The 24950-nt window shown below is 43.7% G+C and overlaps 2 protein-coding genes across 4 annotated transcripts in view; one reads left to right on the top strand and one right to left on the bottom strand.

The window, feature by feature from the left end:
- Positions 1-669: 669 nt before the first annotated feature.
- Positions 670-5849, top strand: TAS1R3 (taste 1 receptor member 3). Its single transcript, XM_030017348.2, has 5 exons — positions 670-948; positions 1668-2447; positions 2854-3057; positions 3375-3495; positions 4126-5849. The coding sequence occupies exons 1-5, from the start codon at positions 682-684 to the stop codon at positions 5010-5012; spliced, it is 2259 nt and encodes a 752-aa protein (XP_029873208.1). The 5' UTR covers positions 670-681; the 3' UTR covers positions 5013-5849.
- A 6933-nt stretch (positions 5850-12782) lies between these two features.
- The window catches only part of DVL1 (dishevelled segment polarity protein 1), a 105655-nt gene continuing 93487 nt past the window's right edge, over positions 12783-24950 (bottom strand). For 2 of the 3 annotated variants that reach the window (XM_030017349.2, XM_030017350.2), the window contains exons 12-15: positions 24358-24489; positions 23291-23458; positions 22561-22767; positions 12783-17447 (exon numbers count right to left, since the gene is read on the bottom strand). In XM_030017349.2, coding sequence (XP_029873209.1) covers positions 17029-17447; positions 22561-22767; positions 23291-23458; positions 24358-24489 — 926 coding nt within the window. In that variant the 3' untranslated portion in view covers positions 12783-17028. Of the gene's footprint in view, positions 17448-21134; positions 21182-22560; positions 22768-23290; positions 23459-24357; positions 24490-24950 lie in introns of all 3 variants that reach the window. The other variant, XM_030017352.2, reaches the window with a different exon arrangement.

Raw genomic sequence — 24950 nt, 5'->3', positions numbered from 1 at the left:
TGAGAAGCATGCACTGCACTCTGCAGGCAGATGACACACGTTAAGATGGCGCATTGCCTTTTACAAGGTAAAAGGACACTCGGTACGAAAAGACATGCTAGTGTCCTACCTGCTTCTTCGGCAGCAACAAAGCACGGAAAAGCACGGTCCAGATTCTTTCCATCTTCACAGGTCATGAGGCAGGGAATATGCCCAGTGCACTGGGCTATACAGCGGAGGAAAATCCCAGGAAGAAGGACATCTCTCCTGAATTAGCACGCACAGCACTTTGGTAACCACTGGCTTCATGGCTGAAGTACACAAACCTAAGAGCAGAAGGTCACCTGAACATTGACCCTCCTCACAGCTGAACATACTGGTCTCTCTATACCTCTGTTTCTTCTCCTGTGAAGCACAGAGAATACATTTGCTGACAGACAAGATTAATTAGATTTGAAAGGTGCTCAGCGCCTCTCTACTTACGGTACAAAATTTGCAAAGGCTATGTATAGGTACAGGGATGCTCTGCTGACAGTGCCACGTATATCTGGCTTGGCAACACACAGGATGCTAAGAATGTGGAAGAATGTCAAAGAATGTGGAATAAGCAAATCACCATTGTAACAGCACTGATAGACCACATAATTCCCTGTCTCCTCTTATTACAGGTTATTTGTAGATGGGCTAATATGGGCTCTTGGGATGAAGTTTGCTATTGATCAGATCAACAATTCCACTTCACTTCTCCCGGGAGTAAAGCTGGGCTATGACATGTATGACACCTGCTTTGAGCCAGTGGTGGCCTTACAGCCCAGCTTGCTATTTTTGACCCGAAACGGCACAACAGGCATCGGAGTCCTGTGCAACTACACCGACTACCAGCCTCGTGTGACTGCCGTGATTGGACCACATAAGTCAGATCTCAGCCTGGTAACAGCCAAACTATTCAGCTTCTTCTTGATCCCACAGGTAAAGAAACTCTCTGGAGAAGCAAGAATTCTCCTTTTCGGTGGGGGAAGGGTTTGGATCAACAACGCTCTCTAGGTCTTTGAACCAGGACTGTTAACGTGCAGATTCCAGTCTCTCCTCTGCCACAGACTTCCTGAGTGATCTTGGGCAGGTCATTAAACTTCCCTCCTGGAACACACTCCAGTGTCTAAGTTCCCGGAGAGAAGAGGGATAACTCAGGCTGCTCTGTGATCAATGTAAAATGGGAATAAACAGAGTTCCCAGCATAAACTGCGAGGATCCCATGAACATACATCTGTGACTAAGTACTCAGTTACCACAACAGAGCGCGCTAAAATGGTCAGGTAAATTTAGCCCTGAGCTAAGATATTACTGAATCTTGGGTGTGTCACCCTTTGTAGAAAGTAGCTAATTATCATTGTCATTAACGATAAGGGCTGGTGCTGTGATGATGGACACAAATGGCAGTGGAAGGAGATAGCCACGTGGGACAGTGCTAGCAGAGGCAAATGACGGGCCAGTTTATGGTTCTCTTGGTAAATGCAGCCATGATGGACCTATCCCTTTAGACGAGTTCTTCCTTTCCACTATCCTAACACAGCAGTTTTGAAAATCTAGTGCACTGAGACTAAGCAAAGAAGGTGGAGAGTGATCTGGACCGTGAACACTTCTCTCAGCTTTACTCTTTGCCTCACTTTCTCTCGTCCTCTAACTTGCAGGTCAGCTACGGAGCCAGCAGTGAGAAGCTCAGCAAAACAGAGTTGTACCCATCCTTCTACCGTACTGTTCCCAGTGATAAGAACTTGGTGGAAGCTGTGGTCCTGCTACTGAACCAGTTTGGATGGAACTGGATTGCCATCATTGGAAGCGATGATGAATATGGCCAAGGAGCTCAGAGGCTCTTCTTAAGCATAGCTGGAAATCACAGCATCTGCATTGCGTTCGAGGGACTAATTCCTACAGACCTTGCAGACCCCAAAGCCAAAAACCAACTGGAAGATACCATTAAGTTAATTAACAAGACCAAAGTCAACATCATTGTCCTTTTTGCCTTTAGTCAGTCAGCCCAGGCCCTGCTGGAACACAGCATCAGGATGGGACTGAGCAAGAAAGTCTGGATTGGCACTGAAGCCTGGATGTTGTCTGACATAGCTGCCTCCATCCCAAATATTCAGAGCATTGGGACAGTCTTAGGCTTTATTATGAAAGCAGGCACAGTCCCTGGCTTCCAGAAATATGTTGCCGACCTCTTTACCTCTGTTCAGCAGGATGAATTTTGCCAGGAGTCTAGAAAATTCAACCAGCTCATGAACTCTGACATGCTGGACACACATTGCAAACAGTGTGACCACATCTCACTGCATGACATCTCATCCATGCTAAACCGCCCACAAATACAACCAGTGTACATCGCAGTCTACAGCGTGGCTTATGCACTGCACAGAGCGCTGGGGTGCACCCGCCAAGCGTGTCCCAAAGCATCCATCAGATCTTGGCAGGTGAGTAAAGGTCAGGGGGACAAAAATTTTTCATCCCATCTATGCATCGGAGCTGCACACAGCCAGGGAGGGAGGAGGGTAACATTGCACCGTGCTCCTGCCCTGGTAGGGATACAACCTTGGCAATTCCCTTAGCCAGTCAACCCCTACCCCGGCACACCGCACCTTCTCTGCCGCTGGCTAGGGCTGCATCCCCCTCTCTAGGGCTATGTTTTGGCTCCCACTAGTTGGGCTTGGCACAATAGATAGAGCAGTTGATAATACAGCCAGAAGGCTAATAGTAGCAATCTTAGCCCACGCAAGGGACAATTGATTTCAGCCAGAAATTAGCTTACTGCATTATCATCCTCCAAGCAAGAACATCAACTGTACCAATATTTACTGTTAATTTTCATTTTCTCCTCAGCTGCTGCATTTCATGAATACCCTCCCATTCAAGGTGAATGGCCAAAGTTTCAGCTTTGATCAATTCCACGGCACAAACACTGGCTACAAGCTTATATTCTGGTCCTGGAAAAATGGCACCCTTACGTATCTGCCTGTAGGCAACTATGAAGAGTCCTTGTACATCAATAAGTCCCAGATTCAGTTTCACACTGCAGATCAAAAGGTAAAGATGGTGGGCAAAAGCATAAACAATCACAAAATGAAGTAAACATTTTTGCCGCTTCATCAGGACTGTTCATAAGGAGCTTTTAGCCTGCGTGCTACTCCTACGAGATTTGCGTGGGACCCAGTTCTTGCTCCTCTGCAAACATGTAATCCATCTCCATTGTGCAGAACTAGAAGAAGGTATTCCCAGCACTGTTTAAGATTCAGACACAGGTTTGATCCCAGCACAGCACAGCCAGTTTCTTCTCGTTCGTTTGGTGATACGGTGCTTCTCCTGCAAGTATCTGGCTGACATTCATTCTTCCTTTTATCTAGGAGCCTACATCAGAGTGCTTCAGACATTGTAAACCAGGACAATTCAGACGAATAAAAGGATTCCAGCTCTGCTGCTATGACTGCACAGATTGTCCAGAAAACACCTTCTGGAGCACTAAAGGTGAGGTCTGAGAAATTCAATGGCTTTAACTGCCTGTATTATGTCTACCTACTGCTTAAGGCCACACAGGTTCACAGAACTGGTAACGACCAGTTGCGAGCTCTTCCTCCATGAAGCACTGCCAGTGCAGAGTATTTGCCTCCATTTTGTTCTGCCGTGCATTGCTCAGTCTTGCTCTGCAGATCTTCAGCGGGGACCTTCCTCTGTTGATCCCAAAGGGAATGCATAAGGACAATGCTTATGTTTTACCTCAAGAGGTAGGAGAGAGGGGTATGGTGAAATTCTGGGGTCATAGGTAGAAGAGAAGCATCCGATGAAATTCTGGGATCTTTTGGAAGCTGGTGATCCTTCCTGGGGAAGGGAAACAGAGCCAGGAAATATGTGGATCCTTTTGGGGAGGATGGTGGAGAAGTAGAGGGAAAAAGAGATTGAACTATCACAAGCTTTGGCGATCCAATACACTTAGGACGGGGCGGGGGGGGGGCGGGGGGGGGGGGGGGGAAGTAGGCAAAGCAGCACCCAAACCAGCTACCTAATTCATGACTGTGATCCATCCTCAAGGACTGCCTGCAGCAGGGTAGCAGCGCTCCGCTGCAAGGTGGTCATCAGCTTCTCACTGCTACTTTGCAGACAGCTCTACCTGCACTCCCTGCCTAAAGCATCAGTGGTCCCCTGTCCGGAGCACACAATGTTATGACCGCAATGAGAGATACCTCTTTTGGAATGAGCCGCTCACCATTGCCTTGCTAATGTCGATGGCCGTCACCATATCCCTGACTTGTTTGACAGCAGTGCTCTTTCTAAAGAACCTTGAGACTCCCCTCGTGCAGGCTTCCGGAGGCAAACTGAACCTCTTCGCCTTGTTCGCGCTCACGCTGCTGTGTCTCAGCTGCTGCCTCTATATAGGGAAGCCCAGCAACAACCTTTGTATGATCCAGCAGGTAGTCTATGCCCTGTGCCTCAACGGTTGTTTCTCCACCTTCTTCATCAAATCCCTTGAGATCACCCTTGTGACAGAGTTCCCTCGCTGTGCCCCCACCTTCTTGTACTGGGTGACCCGGAGAAGGGCCTGGCTCCTCGTCGCCTTGTGCCTCCTCACCGAGTGCTTGTTCTGTTTCTGCTACCTTCGCTTGGGCCCTGACTATCTGGTGTCTGACTACAAGTCACTGCCCACCGAAGTTCTGCTTGTGTGTAACACCGAGTCCTGGTTTGCCTTTGCTCTGGTGCACGGCTACAACGGCTGCTTAGCCTTTGTCTGCTTCCTGTGCACGTTCATGGTACAGACTTCTGGTAAGAAGTACAATATTGCCAGGGGGATCACGTTTGCCATCCTAATCTATTTCATCATCTGGATCTTCTTCGTTGCTACTTTTGCCACGCTGAAGACAGCCCTCAGGTCTGTTACTCAGATCGGTACCATTTTGTCAACCAGTCTAGGTATCTTGGGGACCTACTATATCCCTAAATGCTACATCATCTTGCTTAAGCCTGATCTGAACACGGTGGATTATTTCTAGAACTCCATCAAAGAGGAGCCAGAGGAGGACTCGATAAACAGACAATAAACCAGATCCATTGTCACCTGCTCCGCAATAGAAGCTGGCTGTATTTTAATCAGATAATTCTGTTTATGATGAGTCTATAAGCTACGGTCCCCCACACAATCACCACATAAAATACAGTCTTATCCAGTAGGCTGAACGCTAGGAACAGAATTTTTAAGCTGCAAAAGCACAGGGCTCTACTCAATGAGCTAAAGCAAAATGCCCCCGGCAGAGTAGTATCCATCCTCTCTGTGGCTAACCACCCATTTCATCACCCACAAGGAGCCAAAAGCAGGTTTGGTTAAGCAAGCAACCTACAGTACTGATACTTCACATGAATCTCTCAGGTCTGGCAATCTGAGCTCACCCAGGCCACTTTCCTGTAAAGACCACTCATGATTTTTACTTCTTAACAACTAAATAACTGCTCCAGAGCTATAACCATGAATCTTTTCCCAGGCCTTATAAGAACTTTCAAATATATTCAACAGCGCAGAAATAATAACTAGAAAAACAGAAGGGAATCATCTGAAAAGGTATGAGATAGACCACAAATAGAAATCCTTGTGATTGACTAATGATGCTGAGTACCTATCTACACAGGATCCTCTATAAAGACCTTCTAGTGAGCAACATCAGAAAACACAGCTCCTGTGCAGGTCTCCTCCTGTTAGATACAGGAGGTAGATGAAGAGAGGGAGGTAATAGACAAGAGAGAACCAAAGGTACTGCACACTGCTCTGTAACTACGGTCTGTACACATTTATGCGTGTTTGTGCACTTGCTTTATTAAAAGTGGAGTCAATGACATCCTACAGCTCTGGGTCTCTTTTTTAATGGTTACAGTCAATGCAAACTTATCACCGTCTAGGTTGTGAAACTGTATGGTTCTAATAGCCACCAGCATCCTTAAGACAACCCTTCCCCCATTCTCCCTGTAAATAAGATTCTGTGACGGAACGTATTGATCCTCTGGGCTGCCCTCTCTTTCTATTTAAACAGAGGGGCTCCAACTTATCAGCATGGCACCAAGTAAGTTTTGCTCATTTTTGACTGAAATTTAGAGGATACCTGGAAAGGCGTACATGAAGTTAACATAGGCAAAGAGTACACAAAGAAATTGATAGGTCATACACAAACTGAAGTACAAGGAAACAACTGTGTTCAGATCAAGAAGGGCTGACTACTTTGAGTCTTAAATAAAAGACTGAAAGGCTAAGCAAGGCTTCTGATGACCATTGCTCTTCTAGTTCGTAATATCATCAGTACCCTGTTGCAGCATATTAACTGAGAACTGGTCCTTATATATCACTGAGTGTTGAAACAAAACACAAGCAAGAACTTGTATTTCTCAAGAGATTTCACAGTTTCATTCCAAGTCAGAACAACTGTAGTTATTCAAGCCAGAATCTCGGTAAAACTGAGATTTTTTTTTTTCAGATAAATTATACTGTAGAAGTTTAGATATCATAATGGAAATGTTTATCATAATTTCACACTTCTTTTACAATATAAATTTCACTTTTGATATCATTGTTGTGAAACAAAAAGACGAACTTTCCAAAGTCAAAGTTTAAATTTCTGTTAAGTAATGTTTTCTATGGAAAAAATTTCTTTTTTAGTTTTCTTGACTGCTTTGTCACAAAATCCACAGAAACCATTCTGATATGTAAAGGCAGCTGTATGCATGATATAGAGAGTATATTACCCATTCAAATTTCAGTTCACTCATTTGTGTTTCATTAACACGTGTTTGCAAAGAACATGGAAATGACAAGACACATGGAAATGAACAGTGTGCAAATCACACTATCCAAAGTCATAGCAAAAAGTTCCTCCATCTCAAAAAACATGCAAAGATCACCAGAGAGAAACATTTCTTACCCGGTGGGACATTCTGCAAAGGGGACAAAATAAATCAAACACTTTGAGGAATAAGAAATATCTCTAACCTGTATTCATACATGTAACATGGCCCCTGTTTGCAGAACAGCAGGAGAATTCTCATATCCAGAAAGGCTAGCAGTTTGCCCCATTAAGCATCCGATTTACAACAACAGGTAACAGTGACAGTTTCAGAAGGCACGACAAAGAAATACTCACACAAGAAAAACATAGACTAGCTCTCTCACAAAATGTGCCTGCTAACTATAACCAGTTAATATCTAGTTTATATTATGAATATGAAGGTTTACACATAAGTTACTGAACAAATGATGATCCTCTACAGTGCTGAGCGTGGAGGTTCAGTGAAACGTATAGGTCTAACTCTCTGTAAATCCTGCAAGCTCCTTGCCACTAGGGAGTGTTGTATACCAAGAATTTCACAAGCCTATTTTTGCATATGCAAAAATCATCTCTAATTGTCAGTCTACCTGCTTGTATCGGATAGTCTCCCCTCACTGCCTATTAGCCACAGATATACCCTCTAGACAGGACTTTCTGCATAGATGAATTACTAGACTCAAACCCAAACAAAGACAAAAGAAAACACCCCTTATTTCCATTACTGTTCTCTGTAACTACCTTTACATTTCCTAGCAATGGAATTGGCCCTTCCACCCAACACTGGACGTCTCTCTCTTCTTGAAAGTGTCACAAATCAGTTAGGGCCTAAAGGCTGCTTAAAGCCAGGAAAGAGATTCACAATTACAATCCATAGCAGGTACTTTCTGCACTACAGCTGTTACTGACGGTGTCTGGCTAGGCTGTGCGTGACAAAAAAGCATACCCATAGTCCCTCTAGACCATCATGCACATATTGCTGGAGTACTTTCCTCAAACCTACAAAACTCTCCCAAGTTCCTGCCTCAAGTTCAGGCTTGGCTCCTACCTCCACTCCCACATAGAACCTCTCACATGGAGAAAGAACTGAACTGGCCACCAGCTGAACCATGTTAACACTAAGGGGACCAGCAATTCCTGCCAGCTGGACTGCTGGTGGCCTACGTACGACTAACAGCTGACAGTGGTAGCACCATTTAAGACAGCAGCTCACCCCCACACTCTGCGTATTAGGAGCTACTTAGAAAAGTGCTACTTCTAGAATCACTAGGGCAAAAGGCTTGAACTCAACTCCTATTGCTGCCAATAGCAAAACCTCATTTAACTTAAATGTAGGCAACTATCTGACCACCCTTAAAGCAACCAGATAGGCAATGGAGCAAGGAGCTTTGCAGGTGAAGACAAACTTCCACTGAATTGTGTAAGCTGTTACAGAAGCATTCCTAGGTCTGTCTTTACTTGCAAGTCAGTGACTTGGGCATTTGCGCTTGAGTCAGTCTGTTCTTCCGATTAACCTGGACTTCATTTTTGTCATTCCTACCGATCGGATCAACGGCAGAAGGAATGGGTTGCACAGCTTTTAAACCTTGTTCCAAAGGGTTGCCTCTCTACTGAACGCATGCTGTCTAGTTTTAAGCCCAAACAACAGCCAGGTAACATTTAACAGCAGGACTTCTGGTGAGCTACAGCAGAACACCAGTGAGAGTCTGAAGCTACATCTGCTCCCTATCAGGTTCTCACCTCAGGGGAGGAGAGGAAGCATCATGGATGTAAGTGGGAGCTTCCTCCTCTTTCAGGCTGCAGAGGACAAGTAGGAAAGATCCGTTCTCCTCCAGGGCTGTGTTGTTCCCGTAATCCCCCCCATCCTGGACAGCTGCTGCGCGGTCTGGGGCAGGGGGGCTCTCCCAGCAGCCCCTCTCGGAGACCGGGCTTAGTCTTGGCTATGAATTCGTTTGCCGCCTATGATGGAAAGCACAAGACATCTCTGGAGTTCTCTGCGAGGCACTGGGCTCTTTTTTTGCCCTCGATAAAAGTATTTTGATTTTCAGAAGGAAGATCCATTTCCCTGTCTGCCAAGTGCTTTGCTGTTCAGAACTGTGCCTAAAACATCCTGCTATGAAATAAGCAAGTAGTGCTTTCAAATTCCATAGATACATGAAATGCGAGCTCTCTCAAAGTACAGAACGTTAAAGCCTCACAGTAAAAACTCCAGCAGAAGATAGCAGAAGACAAGGAGTAAGTTACTCTGCTGGAAGGACAGAATGGTACCAGATCTGCTGAAGTAAGCTGCTGATAAGAGTGCAGATAACGCAGAAGCAGGACATGACAAGTGTTGCAGAAGCCCGAGTGTGCCAGAAAATGAAACCTATGAGAGCAGAGGCTCAAAGCAGCAGGACTTGCGCATCACTTGCTCCTCAGAAATACAAGAGTGCCAAAGCTACAGACAACTTAAGCACCTGGACACAGGACAAGTAATGGATGAAGGGCAAATGCAGCTGTCAGCATCACACAACCTGGAGATTTTCAGGCCTACTGCTTCATGCATCCACAGGGTATAACAGCTTTCTAAACATGGGAAAACTACAGAAAGCCTTACCCTCCTCCTGCTGGGAGAGTGTGTTTGTACTGAAACATTTTTTATAAGACTAGTTCAACTACAAGTGTTATTCCCGTCTGTTCTTGCAGGCGTGGAAATTCCTCTGTTCTCCAGGTCCACCCTGCGAACTTCAAGGCATTGTAAAACCAACACTGCAGTACACAGAGCACAACAAAGCCGACTCTGCAGCTCTAGAGGTCACCACAAATCTTGAAATCTTCAAAAAAGCAGCTTAGAACTGCAGACCCCAAGCAATCTGAGGGGCAAGGCCTATTCCCTCCTCTGTCCCAGTGCGCCTGCTGTATTTTATTTCTCCTCTTGGCATTTGAGACTCTTGGGTCCGCATAATCAAAGGACTATAATCCAGGACAAAAGAAGGTAAGTTGCTGCTACTACCAGTGTGTCTCCTGCCAGTTACTTTTAGAACACAGATGGCGGTGAAGTAATACAGCTGTGCTTCTCCATGAGCACGTTTATGGATCACGAAGCACTTGTCACCCTCACAATACTGCTGTACAGAAGCTGCTGTTGCTTTGCTTTACTCGTCTGGATTTTCTAGGTCTTTTGAAGTGTTTACTATGGTTTACTAGAGCTAACCTGATGCAGCTGCATACATAGGTGATACAAGCTGATGAACTGGGTCTGCTTTGCTCATCTTCATGACTGCAGGATCGTTACCCCTGCCTAACAGAGTCCCAGCTGCACAATTTCCTCTCTGTCTTGACTATTTTTACAGATGATGAGGATATCTGGCACTTTCGGTCCTTATTATAATACTGTGTTCTACATTATATTTTTTATAATAAATGTGAATCCACATTTATTACACCTATGTACTTTTTGTTACACACCTCTGTACTTCCAAAAGGCTGGAGAGAAACCAGCCAGCCCAGAGCAGACACCTGCGGCAGAGACCAAGCAAGGAAAGACAGACAGTATCTTGAACTACACAGCCTCACAGCAATAATCAACAGTGTCTCAATGTCCACTTATATACCATGAAGGTTGCCATGTGTACTAGTATAATATGAGGTGGCTAATTAGGTATACTGCACTACCAACTATCAGCCAATAGTTGCTATTAAATATTAGCCACTTAGTGCCTCTTTATGTCAAGAAAAGTGGCAGCTACCACTCTGCTGTTACTTTTCCTAACAGTGCAGATGCAATACAGTACAGTGATTTACCTTTTCTCATGCTGTATCATGGAGGAATGATGACAGTGTCTCTCCTTCAGTTCAAAAGCAAAGGCTACAACTTGATCCAACACTTTTTAACCAATGCCATCATACTTATCCTTCATAAACCTGGTAAAAGTACAATCAGACTCTAACGCAATTGTTAAAAAATTGATTTCATGTTACTGAAATTAAGCAACTAGCAAAGAACAAGTACTTTCTCAAAGCAAAACCAGAAATATTTTAGTAAAGGCTGTTCACAGTAATTTTTTTTATCCTTTAAACAATCTTTATTCTGCACTCATTTTGCAAAAAATTGTGTCAGTGTAATGTAGCAAACCATGAAGGGTGACAATGGAAAAACGTCCACATTATTTCACATTACTACCAAACAGTAGCAAGTAAATATCAAGTCAAATCACCAAGATCTTTTCTTTTCCCCACCCACTCTGACAAGCAACTACACTGCTCTTTTATTCCCAACAGTAGACTTAAAGTTTTTCCACCTATCCACTCTGTGGTATTGGCAGTTAACTCATCAATTCAGCTCAAATAAAGAATTTGCAAATTAATCTAAACCAGGGAATATTTTCATTCTTAAAAAAAAGAGCTTTTTGGTGTGCTGCAAAGCTAGCTGTCCTAGATTTCTGTGGTCACCTGCATATAAAATTCTCCCGGCGTACTTGAGGAGAAACGTGAAACATTTGACAAAAGTACCCCTCAGTGTGATTAAAGATAGCAAAAATCTGACCTGAAGACTGGAAGTCCTTGTTTCTCGAGACTGCAGCAAGTCTTCATGAGCGTACTGTCACACCTGAGAATCTCAGCAGTACTCCTCACTTCAGTGCTGTGATTTCATAGTAGAGAAGCATTAAGTAACTTTTGATCCTCATTCCAGAAACAGACAAGGAAAAACATTGATTTACCTCTACTGCTTCTCTCTCTAGCTGCAGAGCTAGAGCCACGATAGACTGATTTTTCTTTTCCTTTAGGGGGAAAGGAAGGGGTGGGGGTAGAGGGAGGAAGGGAAAAGTAGCTGATTAAATTGTTCAACCAGTTCCAGTCACCTGCAGACAATTTATACTAGGTCAGCTGGAGTTCGTCAGGCTCTGCAGTAAAAGGCTGCAAGAGCATGTCCAAAATTCTGATCATTTAATATTCACCTAACTGGGAACATGCTGGCTAGACCATTTTGCACCCCATGTAAACAAATATGGTTTGAAAGGGAGAATATGGGAAACTCTGCAAGACTTTCTCATAGGCTCTTATATACATCTGCTGCAGAATTGTGCCATTTATAACGGGTTCCTCCATAATAACTACTACTTAGTCTCTCCCTTTGCTGCTTGATCTCTACCAGCTAAGAAGAAGGAATCTGCCTCATCGAGCTCTGGTTGTTCTCTGTTTGTGAACCACTCGGACCTTACAGGGAGGTTTGGTGTCTCTTAAGTTGCATGACAAATACACTGTGGTTTAAGGCTTACCAGTTAGTCTGCAAAGTGGTGTCCTAATGATCCTAGCTTGTCTCTGCTGGAGTTTGTGTGCAGAGTCCCAGAAAAGGGAATATTCACATGAAACAGCTGAATACATTGATGGGTGCTACCAGCAGATTCATCTCCTGGGTCTGCAGGCAGGAAAACTTGTTCCAGCTCATGTCTTTGTAACAGCAAGTATCCTCCAGCTGTCTTTTACTTCCACAAACTTTCTTCAGCCTTTCCTGTATACCTACTCCTGCCAAGCTGTGAGAGGGAGAAGCTCAATAATTAAGAGATAGGGCAATTTAAGGGGAAAGCACAATTTCTGCACCAATGTATTAGTCATTAGCTCAAAGCTGCAGCACTTCTGATGAATGGCAGGGTCTTGTGCTTCCAGTCAGATGTCATTAACCTGCACGGAAGAGTCAGGCCTCTGCACTTCAATCATCTGTGACCCAGTTTAGTGGTGAACATTTACAGGGTTCCTGTCATACTTTGAACTGTAAGCACTTCTGAAGCACCATTAAATCACAGAACTCCCAGCTGCCTATCATTAGCTCCTGAACAACCTTCTCCTGTCCAGAGGACAAAACTTCAGTGTGGCAGGGGGAAGAAAAAAGAAAAAGAGTAATATTCAACCAATACTTCATCATTCTTGAATAAAAGATAATGCAGTAGTGCAAAGAACTGAAGACATAGACTGCGGTTATCACATAAAATTAAAAGCTTTTTAGTGTTTAAAATAGCATTTACACATAAGCAGCTATATATTAACTATACAGACACTTGGGTTTTAATACAATATCTACAAAAAAGAATTCAATTATGCAATAGACATTTAACAGGAACAGTGCAGTCCATGCTAGTAAGAGGTCACTCTTTGAGTAGAACCAATTCTAGAATAGGTGATAGTCTGGGTTTTCATTATTTAAAATCATGTAACTTTGTTCCTCTACTGTACATAAAATTCTTTACATGTATTTCTAATCACTGATTAGAATTAATAATTTTAAGTCAATCTTATTACAATCCAGTTAAATGCAAAACAAAAACAATTACATCAACTCATGAGCTGTCAAGTCTCAAGATGGGACTGCCCATTTGAATAGAACAAAAATAATATCAAAAGTCAATGTCTGTGCATCATTGCTTGCCATCCAATATACCTTTGGATAAAGTGTCCAGGGGACTGTTACCTTTGAAAAGTAGATTTATTAACAGGAGGTAAAAGACAACAGCAGTGCTTTTAAGACTATTTGCCAAAAAACTTACTCCTCAGAGTTAACGTACTGGGTGGGTACACTACCCCTACAGATAGTACCTCCTTTGGATAGGAGACGTCATCCCAAACTGTTTTCTTATCATTTTCTATCATCTTCCAAACATACCAGTTAGTCCTTGTTAAAAGCTGCTGGCAGGTATGCATGCACATTAAGCTCAGCTGCAGAGCACAGGCAGATGTTGAGGGTCTCACTTCCAGGATAAAAATGTCAACTACTTAAGGCTCCTGTTACAAGGTTGTTTCAATGCCCTACATAGCAAACCCATAACTTCTCATCGTAGTTAGAGGCATAGGTCATGCATTCTAGAGCCCAGCCAGTGCCGGTTACTTGACATTAACATCAGAGAAAAATTTCAGGCCCTGGTGCGAGAAACAGACAGTTCTGCAGGACTCCAGCCTTCAAACTTTCTTCCACCTGGCACAGTACTTCCTATTGTAAGTAGCTTCGTTGGCATCAGTGGCACTTCTTTCTGCAGGCAGTACTGCACCCACTAGGAGAAACTTGCACAGTTAGGCCCCAAGGCCCCCTTGTTGCAAAGACACATGCACATGCATTGAAAGCCAAGGATGGGATTTGGGAAATCTCCTGTCTTCATTCACTTCTGAAAATTAAGAGCTAGCAATGTTTCCGGCCTAACTTTCCATTCACTCAAACCAGCCTCTCCACTGTACACTACAAGGCGGGGAAATCAAGCTTTTGTTTTACACACAGTGGCCATTATGTATTGCACCGTTCACAGAAGGGTCATTTACATTCTCCTACTGCTGTTCGTAAATAGCAGGTTCTACGTGCTATACAGTATTAACCAACTAGCACATCTGTCAGTACATTCAGAGCACTCATTATTTGCCTGAAATGGATGCCTGTTTGTGGGTGAAGCTAGTTCAGGCTGGATTTAGCAGCCTGATTTCCTCAGCAGACGAACGCTTTCCCACACCGATGTTACGGACTATCAGCCTCATTCCAGAGTTACCCACAAACACGCAAGTATATAACACAGTCGTTTCAACATAGCAGCAAAGACCAGCGAGACACAGAACAGTTTCTGCCAATAGCATAACAACAAGACAAAAAAACCCAGCAGGTGTGTAAACTGCAACTCTTGAAAAGACATAAGGAAATTAAACACATTTCTTCCATGGGTGAAAGCTCAGCCCCCAGCTTTAATCCCTTTTGGAAATATCTTATTAAAATGACAGTCTTTTCCTCCAGCCCTGTAAGTTCTGCCTTAAGACAAAGCGGGCCAGAAAAATTGTAATATATAAGAGACCAGAAAAGTTAAAATTACTTTAAAAGTAGAACCGCTAGTGATTGTCAGTAAAGTCACAGACTCCTTAACAGTGTCTCCTGGAGACATAGCAGAATTACAGAATTCTTTTACCCTGATTTATTTCCTTGCTTTAAATGTCAATCTTTCAAAATAGTTTACTGAGTTTAGTTAGCATCTTTGCTGTGTTACTGGGAGGAGGAAAGGAAAAGAAAGGATACTCTTGCACAGTCAAGCTTTAGGTAGTGCCGTTCTTTTGAAGCCATCACCAACTTTGCAATCTATGCTAGCCCATCAGATGGATTATGATGAAAGCACCGCTTTCAGAAATGTTATGTAGCTTTTGGGGAGATTTTTGTAAAGTAAACTGTCCAAAACCTCTCAGCTAGTTTAGAAGCCCAGTAATTGGAGTACCTAGTCTGAGTGACACACACTTTCCTAAAATGCCTAGCTCCCTTTTGAAAGTGAGACTTAAGCCTCCATTTAACACAGACATTTGAAAACGTTACTCTGACTTTTGTAAAAGGGATGTGTTTACACACACAGACCTGTAATAAGAAAAGAAGTAGTGAAAAATCTATCAGAATGAACAACATACAAAATGGACAGTTCGAAGAGTAATTTTTTCGGGGTGACAAAGGAACATGAAACTACATGTATATAGTGAGAAAGACATGTTCTCTTTTGACATTCATATCAGATATTCACACTGCCCATAAAGCATGGAACATAACAAGAAGAAGCTTCTTACCAGTGAAGAAAATGCTTATATACAGTAAAGACTGATTTTTAAAGCACCTGTCCTAAAACCTGCCAGAAGCAGGTATCTCACAAAAGAGGACTTAACTGAGGCATGGCCCCATGGTCAAATGCCACCAAGTGACTGCAGCTTAACACGTATTTCCCATTAAATGAGCCACCATAACAGAGTGTGGGTGTGCTCTTACCATGCCCTCATTCGGATACTTTAAAAAAGCTTCTTAAACGTCAGTGAAGGTTCCTGAACATCATAGCCTTAGAGCAAAAAATACACAGTAATGAAATCTTGGGGATATACAACAGCAGTTGCTTAAGTCAAAGCTCCTCAGCAGGAGCTCTAGCATGGGTCTCATTCTGTGTCAGGTAGAAAGATTCATTCATTGTACCATTTATGAACTGTTCTCAAAACACTCTCTCACCTCTCTGCTACCAGCTAGCCCCCATCTGTGTTCAGAACATGTTCCCTTGGGTAACACTGCAATTAGGATTAGACATCTCCAGATTTCTATTTCAAAAAAAGAGAAAGATACTGCTCAGAAATTAAGAACAGAAAAAGAGGTGATCAAAATGAATAGCCATATCCCAGTGGGAGCCAGAGTTTACCTACGTCTCTGCTAGAATGGGATAAATATCCCCTTCAAAAGGGAAAAGCTGCAGCTACACTAACAGAATCGCATAGCAGCAATTGCCCTATTTCCGTGGAAACAACTTTGAAAACCTGTAAGCAAGTGCGCATTATAACCAGAAGAAACAGACACATCTGTCACCAGGGATGTGACTGAAATGCCCAGGAACGGACTGCAGCTACAAAGTCACTATCGTGATACTAAATGAAATAACTTTACAAGTTCTGCACAATGAACACGTACAGTAGCAAGACTCTACCACTCCCTTGATAGAATAATATCTAAAAAAAAGAAAAAAGAAAGAAAGATTGATTTATTTATACTCCCTAGTCAGCAGAAGAAGGTAGCCACAACTTTGCCTTCTGCTAGGAATTGGTTTGAGCCTGCTCCTTTCCAAGCATGTGTTGTCTGTACACTTGCGGGTGCCATGTCTGCTTAGAGTGCTGACTGATGCATCCAAGAAACATCATTACAAGGCAGTATCACAGATACTAGCCAACGGTCATTTTTATCTTGTAAGAGAAAAAGCAGGGAAAAATAAAAGTGCTACTATGCATTATTGGAAATTTAGAAGTGAAATATTCACTGTTATGTGAAATAATAGTCCTTGAATCAGCCAAAAAGATACACTAATTGCATTTTAAGTAGGTGCCACAATTACCAAAGCTTATCAAGATGTGAATATACACCAGCCATTCACAACCAAAAACAAGAGGGGAGGGAAAAAAAAAAAAAAAAAAAAGAAAGGATAAAGAAAAGATGCCATCGATTTGCTGATATTTAACAATCCCAGGAGATTTTTTTTGTTGTTGTTCGGGTTTTTTGGGGGGGGGTGCGGGGTGTATTTTTTGTTTCGCTTTGTTGATTTTTCTGCAACGCAATTGCAAACCAGGAAGGTGTGACATGCAAGACAGCAGAGTTTCTTCCGTGAAGTGTTCGACAATGACCAAACTGCTCGCCCACCCCCAAAACAATCCCCTCCCCGGCCCTTCCCCAAGCAGAGTCTGAAGGCACTTCCTCTCACATGATGTCGACGAAGAATTCGCAAGGGTTGCCCATAGCCTTCTGGAAGGACTGCCGGCTCCCCGTCAGCTCCGGAGGAACAGAGCTCAGTTCCCTCACGGGGGGCCCTCCGGGGGGTCCGCTCGTCCCGTAGACTTTGGAGCCCAGCTTGGGGAGATTGTAGAGGGGTGGGACCCCCGGAGGCCCGTAAGAGTGCTGGCTGTGGTGGCTTCTCTCGCTGTGGGCGGCAGAGACGTGGCTTCGGTGGCTGAGCTGGCTGACGGGCCTCTCCCGACGCACGACGCTGGCGCCGCCGCCGCTGCGGGCGGTGTGGTCGGACTCGCTGCCGCTGCCAGCCGACTTGCGGTCCTTCTCTCTGCCAAGAGCTCTCCTGCTGTTCTCGCTGTTGCTTCGGTTCGAGCCGCTGCTTTTGCTCCCTAAAGGCCGCCCGTGAAAAAGGACAGACAGAAAAAAGTCAGGGTTAGCTCACGTCCCGCTGCCGTCTCCCGCATCGGCTCCTACCAAAACCCGCAGATCCGGGTACGACCGTCGTAATGGCAACAACGATGACAAAACCGGGCCCGAGCGTGCTGTTGGTGGCTTATGGGATTTAGCGATGACAACCGGTAGAACAAAGCCGACAAGGTTGTGCCATGCACAGGTACACGTAGACACCTTAGAGCTTGCACAGTGAAAGCAGCAGCTAGCCTACAACTACGGGCCGAAAGCCATCTGCTCTGCTGCTGCCCGACTGACTGGAGGGAGGGGAGGAACAAAAACAGAAGGAAGAAGCAGGCATTTGGGGTTTGACTCAAGCAAACGAGCTTCAGTCGAATTGTAACTGTCTCTGTCTTTGCTATCTTCTATCAGCAAAAACTTTTCAGAAAGAAACTCATTTGCCTTCTCTGTCACCCTTGGTCACACCGGGCGTACTCGCACCCAGGGCCAAATCACCTGAAGTTAACAGATGTCCTTTTGCTGGCTTCAGCGCGTAGATTCTTTTAAAATTCATCACTACAGTGTTCTGGGCTTGGAGAATTCTTCCAAAACCAGTTATTTGTTGAACTGCTCTACGATGATTCAATACCATGCAGGATGTTCCTAGCGGAGGTCACTAAATCAACTTGGAAGAACAAAGGACTACTGCTGGTGCGTAAGCTGAGTCGTTGCTACATACAAGCTTCACTAAACTTCAGAACTGATTTTACATTCGAGTTGAAGGTCATGCTCTGTTACCTATCTGTTACCTCTGAGAGATAGGCTAGGATGATGTCAGCAGACATTTCCAAGTTAATTCTTCTTTAAAAAACCCCAACGAACCAACCCACAGAATATCTCATTAAGTTCATGCCATCTTAGCGCAAGATTGTCTTCCCAAAAAGGATCCCCAGCCAGCAGAATAGGGGACCAGCTTTTGAGTCTGAATGAGCCACCGGGGTCACTGAAATGGGAAAAACAGAATGATTCTGGGCTGCTCCTTTCCTGAACTACAGACGATCATCAACTTCTGTCTGCTCCAGCTGATGTTTAGAGCAGGCAAATAGAAGAGACAGGAAAACTAAACTGACCTGGTGTGTATAGTGGAAAGCCTAGATTCCCCTGCAGAGTGCAAGAAAAGCTGGGGATAAATGGAAAACACAGAATATAAAATCACTGGACTTGAAGTTAGTATTCTGAGCCTGGGACTCTGAAGTGGTGTTTGCCGACTGTAACCCCTATCAGCTCTTCTCTGCTCTGGGAAAAACACTGTCCTGCTTTGTGCCTCAGTTTTCTTCCATCTGTAAATGGAGATATTAACATGGGTTCAGCTGCCTCCATCAAATACTACAAAGATTCATTAAGGTGAGGTTTTTGAAGAGGTAAGGTACTCCCTGAGCTGTCATTTCAAATGTTTCATAACAATCTTGTAAAACCAAGTAAGACGGGAGAAACTACTTGTTAGCAGGTTGACTGTTACAGCCTTTGCTCCAAAGAACATAGAGATTAACTCCAAGAAGCATCTTTGTAAGCTCTCCAGTGTGGCACATTGTTCACAGTGGAAGAAAATTGACACTTTATTTTAACCACAGCTAATATGCCTCTGCCTTTATCTCATGATACATTCTGTTGCTACCCATCCAACCTTCTGTTGCTACCCATCCAAACCCTGCAAACCTTACCAAAGTCATTATTCTTTGATGCAAGCTCCCCATTCACAAGAATTCATTGCCAGTTCCTTAGCTTGTGGCTGAGTAAAGATCATGCAGGGGAGAAAGCAAGCTGCACTGAAAGCATTTATTACTGATCTTGAGAGGTCTTCCACAGTCAGTAGGACTGAGACTGCCTTGTGGCAATCCATCATGTTGCTACTCCAGACTTCAGTGTACCAGGAGTAGCAGGTCTAGCTGATCTGCCAAGACTCCAAGAGGTCAAGCGGTTAATGCAGACTTATCTCAGAAGAACCTGACTTTCTGCAGCTGCACTCCAAGCTGATTACATGGCAGAAAGAAAACAGAGAAACCATCTACCATTACAGCAGTCTTAGCTAAGAATAATCAGCAGCATAGCCGTTCTCCTCTAGTCATGCTGAGGTTCACTCTCTGCCTGACATGCCTTTAAATCTTGTCACAGAACGCACAATCAGAAAGTCCTCCTAAGCCTTGAGTTTAAACGCAAACTAATAAGAGCATCAACTTCTTGGCAGCTGGGGACTGGCCTGTCTTGGAGACGTGCAGCCCAACCTAAGGCTGAGGTGTGAAATGCTGCTAACTTGACACAACCACAGCAGTGTTTGTTTCCATCTAAGACCAACTTTAAACCTAAGTGTCATAAAATGGATTTAAAGAATCTGCATTTCAAATGCCTAGAAAAGCTGAACTCTGCGTTGGCACAACATATTATCAGCCTTCACTCTCTATTACTGCTGGACACCAAACTTCCACCCCCTAAAGCCACAGAGACTCCAGCTGCCTCAATACTTCATTTCATGGGAACAGACGTTTCCACATGAATCCTCCTGGACAGGGGCAGGAGAGCCTCCAGAGACAGTGTAGAGAGGCTCTGAAGACTCTTCTATTGGTCCTGTCTCAACAACTGACATCCTCTGAGCTTGAACAAATCCATCCTTCCCACTTCTTTCATCTCTTCAGACTGTAACCTGATGATCTCTCACTATCCATCTGTATAGCGAGCATCTACCAGAACAGGGACGTGACTTTAACCTAAACACTATGGTAACAGAGATGATGTTTTGCAGAGGAGCTGGTCCTCACACCAGTGCCATTCCCTACAGCAAACCTGTCCAAGCCTTTAAAAATAACCTAAGCCCTGGGTACCACAAGCAGGGACAGATGATGTGGCTCAGATGAAGCAAGCAGCAACCTAAATTGGAACAGAGCCTTGAACAGAACTGCAACATCACATAAAACTTTGCTAGATCTCCCTTCCCATTTGTTGCCTGCCAGAACACGGTCTCAGTCTGTCTCTTGACCCAAATCTCAGGCTTTTGTCTGTAATCATCAGCAAATACACTGCATTCATCTCAAAAACGTGACATTCACTGGGCTCTGGAGCAGTGCTCTTGTTCACCAGATGAATTCAGTTACGATCTAACTTCACACATAAAAGAGACTTCACCAGAAACCCAATTCTAACACTCTATATTGAGAGTGACCAATGCAGCCCTGTGTCCCAGTACTCTTAGCTGCCTGAGACATCTGGACAGTGCTCAAGCGTCTTTCAGTAAATGAGCAGTGGAAGGGCACTGGTAAATAAATCCAATCCATATGGCTGACATCAGACTAATAAATTAGGAGCTGGCATTATTTATTTATTTATTTATTTATTTTATGAAGAACAGTGAAGAGACTGGTGATAGGATTTTCCCATCTGAGCTGACAGTGAGGTATCTGATGCCATTCCCTCTGTAGCTGCTGCAGCACAGTCACACAGGGGCCAGACAGGTTGATATGCTAATGCCACGCTATTGGACTACTGTGCATTGAGACAGGTTGTGTGTCCAGGACAATTAAAAAGAAAAAAAAAAAAAAAAAAAAAAAAAAAAGTACAGCTAAACATTTGGGTCACAAGAGTCTAAATGATCATGCTGTGAATTCATTATTATTATGGAGGCATTTGAAGCTTACCAATCCCCTAGAGTCAGCCATTCCTCTATGAATCCTTCAGTCTAATGCTTGCTCAGAACAAAACAAGGGAATAACAGTTACAAAACAAGAAACAACACAGAAGTGTAGTTTCCAAAAGAAGAACAAGGAAAGTGTGGAAACCCTTCAAAATTAAACACCTTGGCGCCTTTCATAAGGCTCTCTTTAGCCAGTAACACAGGTCGCATGGATAAAATACCATACCTTTCCTATTCCAGCAGCAGAGATCTAATATTCTACTGCCCACAGAACCAGCTGCCAAAAAAAATAATTGCATTCTTTCCAGCACAATCAGCTTTCAGTTCTAAAACCTTTGGATACCACCATGAGCTTCCTCACAGACAGTACTTATTTTGAGATAAGGTGGGAAGCAATAGTGCTAAAATCTGGTGAGCAAGTTCCTGTTATGAAATTCTTTTGTGAAATTTTGCAAAATCTAACTGGCTATGGTAAACAAGAAGTTACATCCAAGTTACTGGATGTTCACCACAAAAACACAGAGAAACCTCACCCTTTCTTTACTGGCAGCATTTCCAAAAGCAAAACTCACTCTGGAAGTGATTAAAAAAAAAAAAAAAAATCTGTACAGCCGAAAGATACATATTTTTTATTTATTAAGGTTTAAAAATTAACCACAAAATTATCCTGGTGCAGGAAAGGAGGAGGTCAGGTTTTTAATCCATGCAGTATTATCTTTTTTTCCCTGTCATATATTACAAAAGAGACTCTCCTCCCTGTGAGCAGTGTTTCAGCCCTGTAAACCATCTGGCTGGCCACCTCGCGCTTGTTTCACACAAGCAAAGAGAGTGCTTTTCCTTTTGTACTGAGCATTGAAGTGAAAGCCAAGAGCACCTTGGTTCTAATCCCTGTTCCATCAGCAACGAAATGGCCTAATTTCTAGCAATATCAAGAGGCTGCAGCCCCACTGTTGGCAATGGCTCTGACCTCTAAAAAGGGGGGCAATAGTTTATCTGTTTTAACAGGGTGGACAACTGAGTCATTAACGTTGGCCTGATCAGCATCATCTAAGCAGTAGTTTACCGTGTGGTGCTGTTGGGTAAGAAAAGTAACGATGCCCATGCCACCATGGACATGACAAACAGCTTGGCTCTAGTTCCCCGCTGGCATTTTGCATGGGGTACAGAACTACAGCATAATGATAAACAGCATGTATTCTATTCTATTCTACTGACTCAGTGAAAACATCGCTGGCAGTTTCAATACAGAGCTGAAAGGCTAACCCACTCCATCACATACACAAACAGTTTTGATTAAGTGCAGTCGCACCAAGTCCATGCAGGTAGCATACAAAACCACAAGACAGGAGCACAGACAGTACAAAGGAACTCAAGCAAATGGTTAGGGATAATGACAGCTATAGAAATAAGTACCAGATTAACCACCTTACCTTCACTTTGCTGGCTCCCTGCACTGCCACTACCATAGCTAAAGCCTGGGTCTTGGTATGCTGGTGGAAAACATGGAGGGGGCAGAGGATACTGATATGGGTATCCTTGGCCTAATGGCCAGGGAGCAGCAGGATGCGGAAGTGGAGCAAGGGTATCCTGATCCGAGGCTCCGCTAGAACCATTGTTAAGGTTCAGTGCAGCCATATCTGGAAAAGAGAGAAAAGGTGAGGACTGTGTTCTTACCTAGCAGCTGACTCCTGCATATTAATAATGGCTGACACAGCACCTAGTGTGGTGAGGGACTAGAGGGACTCCGCCTCCAGAGTTCATTTTAAATACCACACATGGTAGGGCAGACATCAGTATTTACCACTGAGCACCAAGGTACCTTTGCAGAATTCCCATAAGTCAAGGAGGAATCATTCCCATTTTACAGATTGGAAACTGAGTGTGACTGACAAGCAGGAAGTCCGTGGCATCACCAGAAATAAACCCTGCTTTCTTCAGCCTCAGTGCAATGCCTTATTTGATGAGTTCATCCTGCTCTTCCAAGTGGTCTAATTGCTTGGTCTAACAGGAAGCATCAACCACTTGTCATGCAACTTAAGAATAACGGCCTGTTCCGAAATACCCACTTGTGAAATCCTACAGGACTCTCCTCTGTGCATCCTGTGAGCACAGAAGACACAACACACATGCAGCCTTGCCCTTCACAGACGGGGAACTTACTGCCACAGAGGTCTCCAAAGACATAATAGCACTGTTCTGAGAAGGTGATTTTGTTCACAGTGTGCCTGAGGTAGCCGTGTTTTAACATGCTGCTGGCATATTTTCTAGCCTCCCGTCGGTCTTTGAAGCCTTCCACATGTGTGTAAAGCCAGTCAACCACATCTGCTCCTAAAATGAGAACAGGAAGAGGAGACACAGGATCATCCTAGCCAAATTGACCTTTTTTGGTTTTTAATCTTCACATTATCACACAGCCCACTAGTACTACTGTGCTAGGTACTGAATGCAAATATGAATATGTAACAATCTTGCTGCAAAGAGCTCAAAATGTTATTTTCACAACTCAGCCTAACTGCTAAATTAGTTACCACCAAACATCAATAAAGCAAGCAAAGAATTATCTTGCACCCAGTTGAACACTACATTAACAGTGACACCAAATACACACAGAGAAAATTTTATAGTTATACTGTTCAACCCCTTCTGAGTTGCAGTAATGAAAATGACACAGGATTTACAGAACAGAAGTGACTGGGAGAGTCATCTTCGTCAAGGGGCAACCCTTGTCAAAAGACCCGGGTTCCAATCCCTTTCTCAGCAAAAAGTAACTACAACCTAGATTGACTAAATGTTAGCACAGTTGAGGTCACAGGACAGTCAGAATCAAAGGTAGACTAGTTGTGGTAATTTTAAATGTAATTAAGATGCTTTATTAAGGTTGTGTGGCCGTGTGGAACTGGAATTACAAGGATTGTTGCTCTGCTGAACTTGGGCAGATTGCTAGAGCCACAAGTAATTACATGGAAAACCTGAGATATAACAAGTAAGAGTTATGAACCAGCTGTGTGGGGGCATAAGAAACGTGCAGTATTTTTGGCTGTCCAGGCTCAAACAAGAGCTATTAGATATTTCCTGTCACACTTAGAGTTGTTCACAAATACCAAGTCAAGGGACTATAAGAGATAATAGACGGGGGGGGGAAAAAAGCTCATATAAAGATAGTTTCTTCTGCCTATTTCCAAAAAGCCACTGGGTTTTTTTCCTCAGCATCCCTTTGATCTGCTTACCTATCACTGCATTGGAGATGGTAATTTTTAACCACATCCTGTCCCGAATTTCAAGGCCTGAGTCTGGTAGCTGCATAACCTTGACAATAGTAGCCATGTCACTCTTCACAGTTAAGGGAGATTCTTCTAATTCTAAAAGGAAGAAAGGTTACATGCTTCTTTGAAATGAACCGAGTCTGAAAAGGAACTTCTCAGCTCCCAATTTGGATGAAACGTTCCAAGACACAGCTTTACCAACAGATGCAAAAAAAGACACAAAGGTTCCCAAATGCACCCTCATCAATGGCATAAATTACAGCATCCGTACCAATTTTTCAGAGACTGTGCTCAGTGCAACCAGTTTAGTCACTGAGATGCTGAGTCCCTACCAGCACTGCACTCTTTCAATCCACACTGCATTGAGATTTGCAGAAAAGGAAACTCAAGGAGTTCTGCGACCATTGCTTTCCATTTCAATTTGCCATGAACAGCCCCTACCCACCCAACAGTTCAGTGCACTGTATGCAAAACTCTGTAGGACAAGGTTTTTTGGCTTGTTCTTTAACTTTCAGTTTAATTGTCAGGAATAATATCCATCTGCATGGACAAAGATG

The sequence above is a fragment of the Aquila chrysaetos genome, chromosome 6, assembly GCF_900496995.4.
Source record: "Aquila chrysaetos chrysaetos chromosome 6, bAquChr1.4, whole genome shotgun sequence".
Taxonomy (NCBI): domain Eukaryota; kingdom Metazoa; phylum Chordata; class Aves; order Accipitriformes; family Accipitridae; genus Aquila; species Aquila chrysaetos.
Note: the sequence above shows the minus strand (reverse complement) of the source record. Positions and strands in the feature narration are given on the sequence as shown.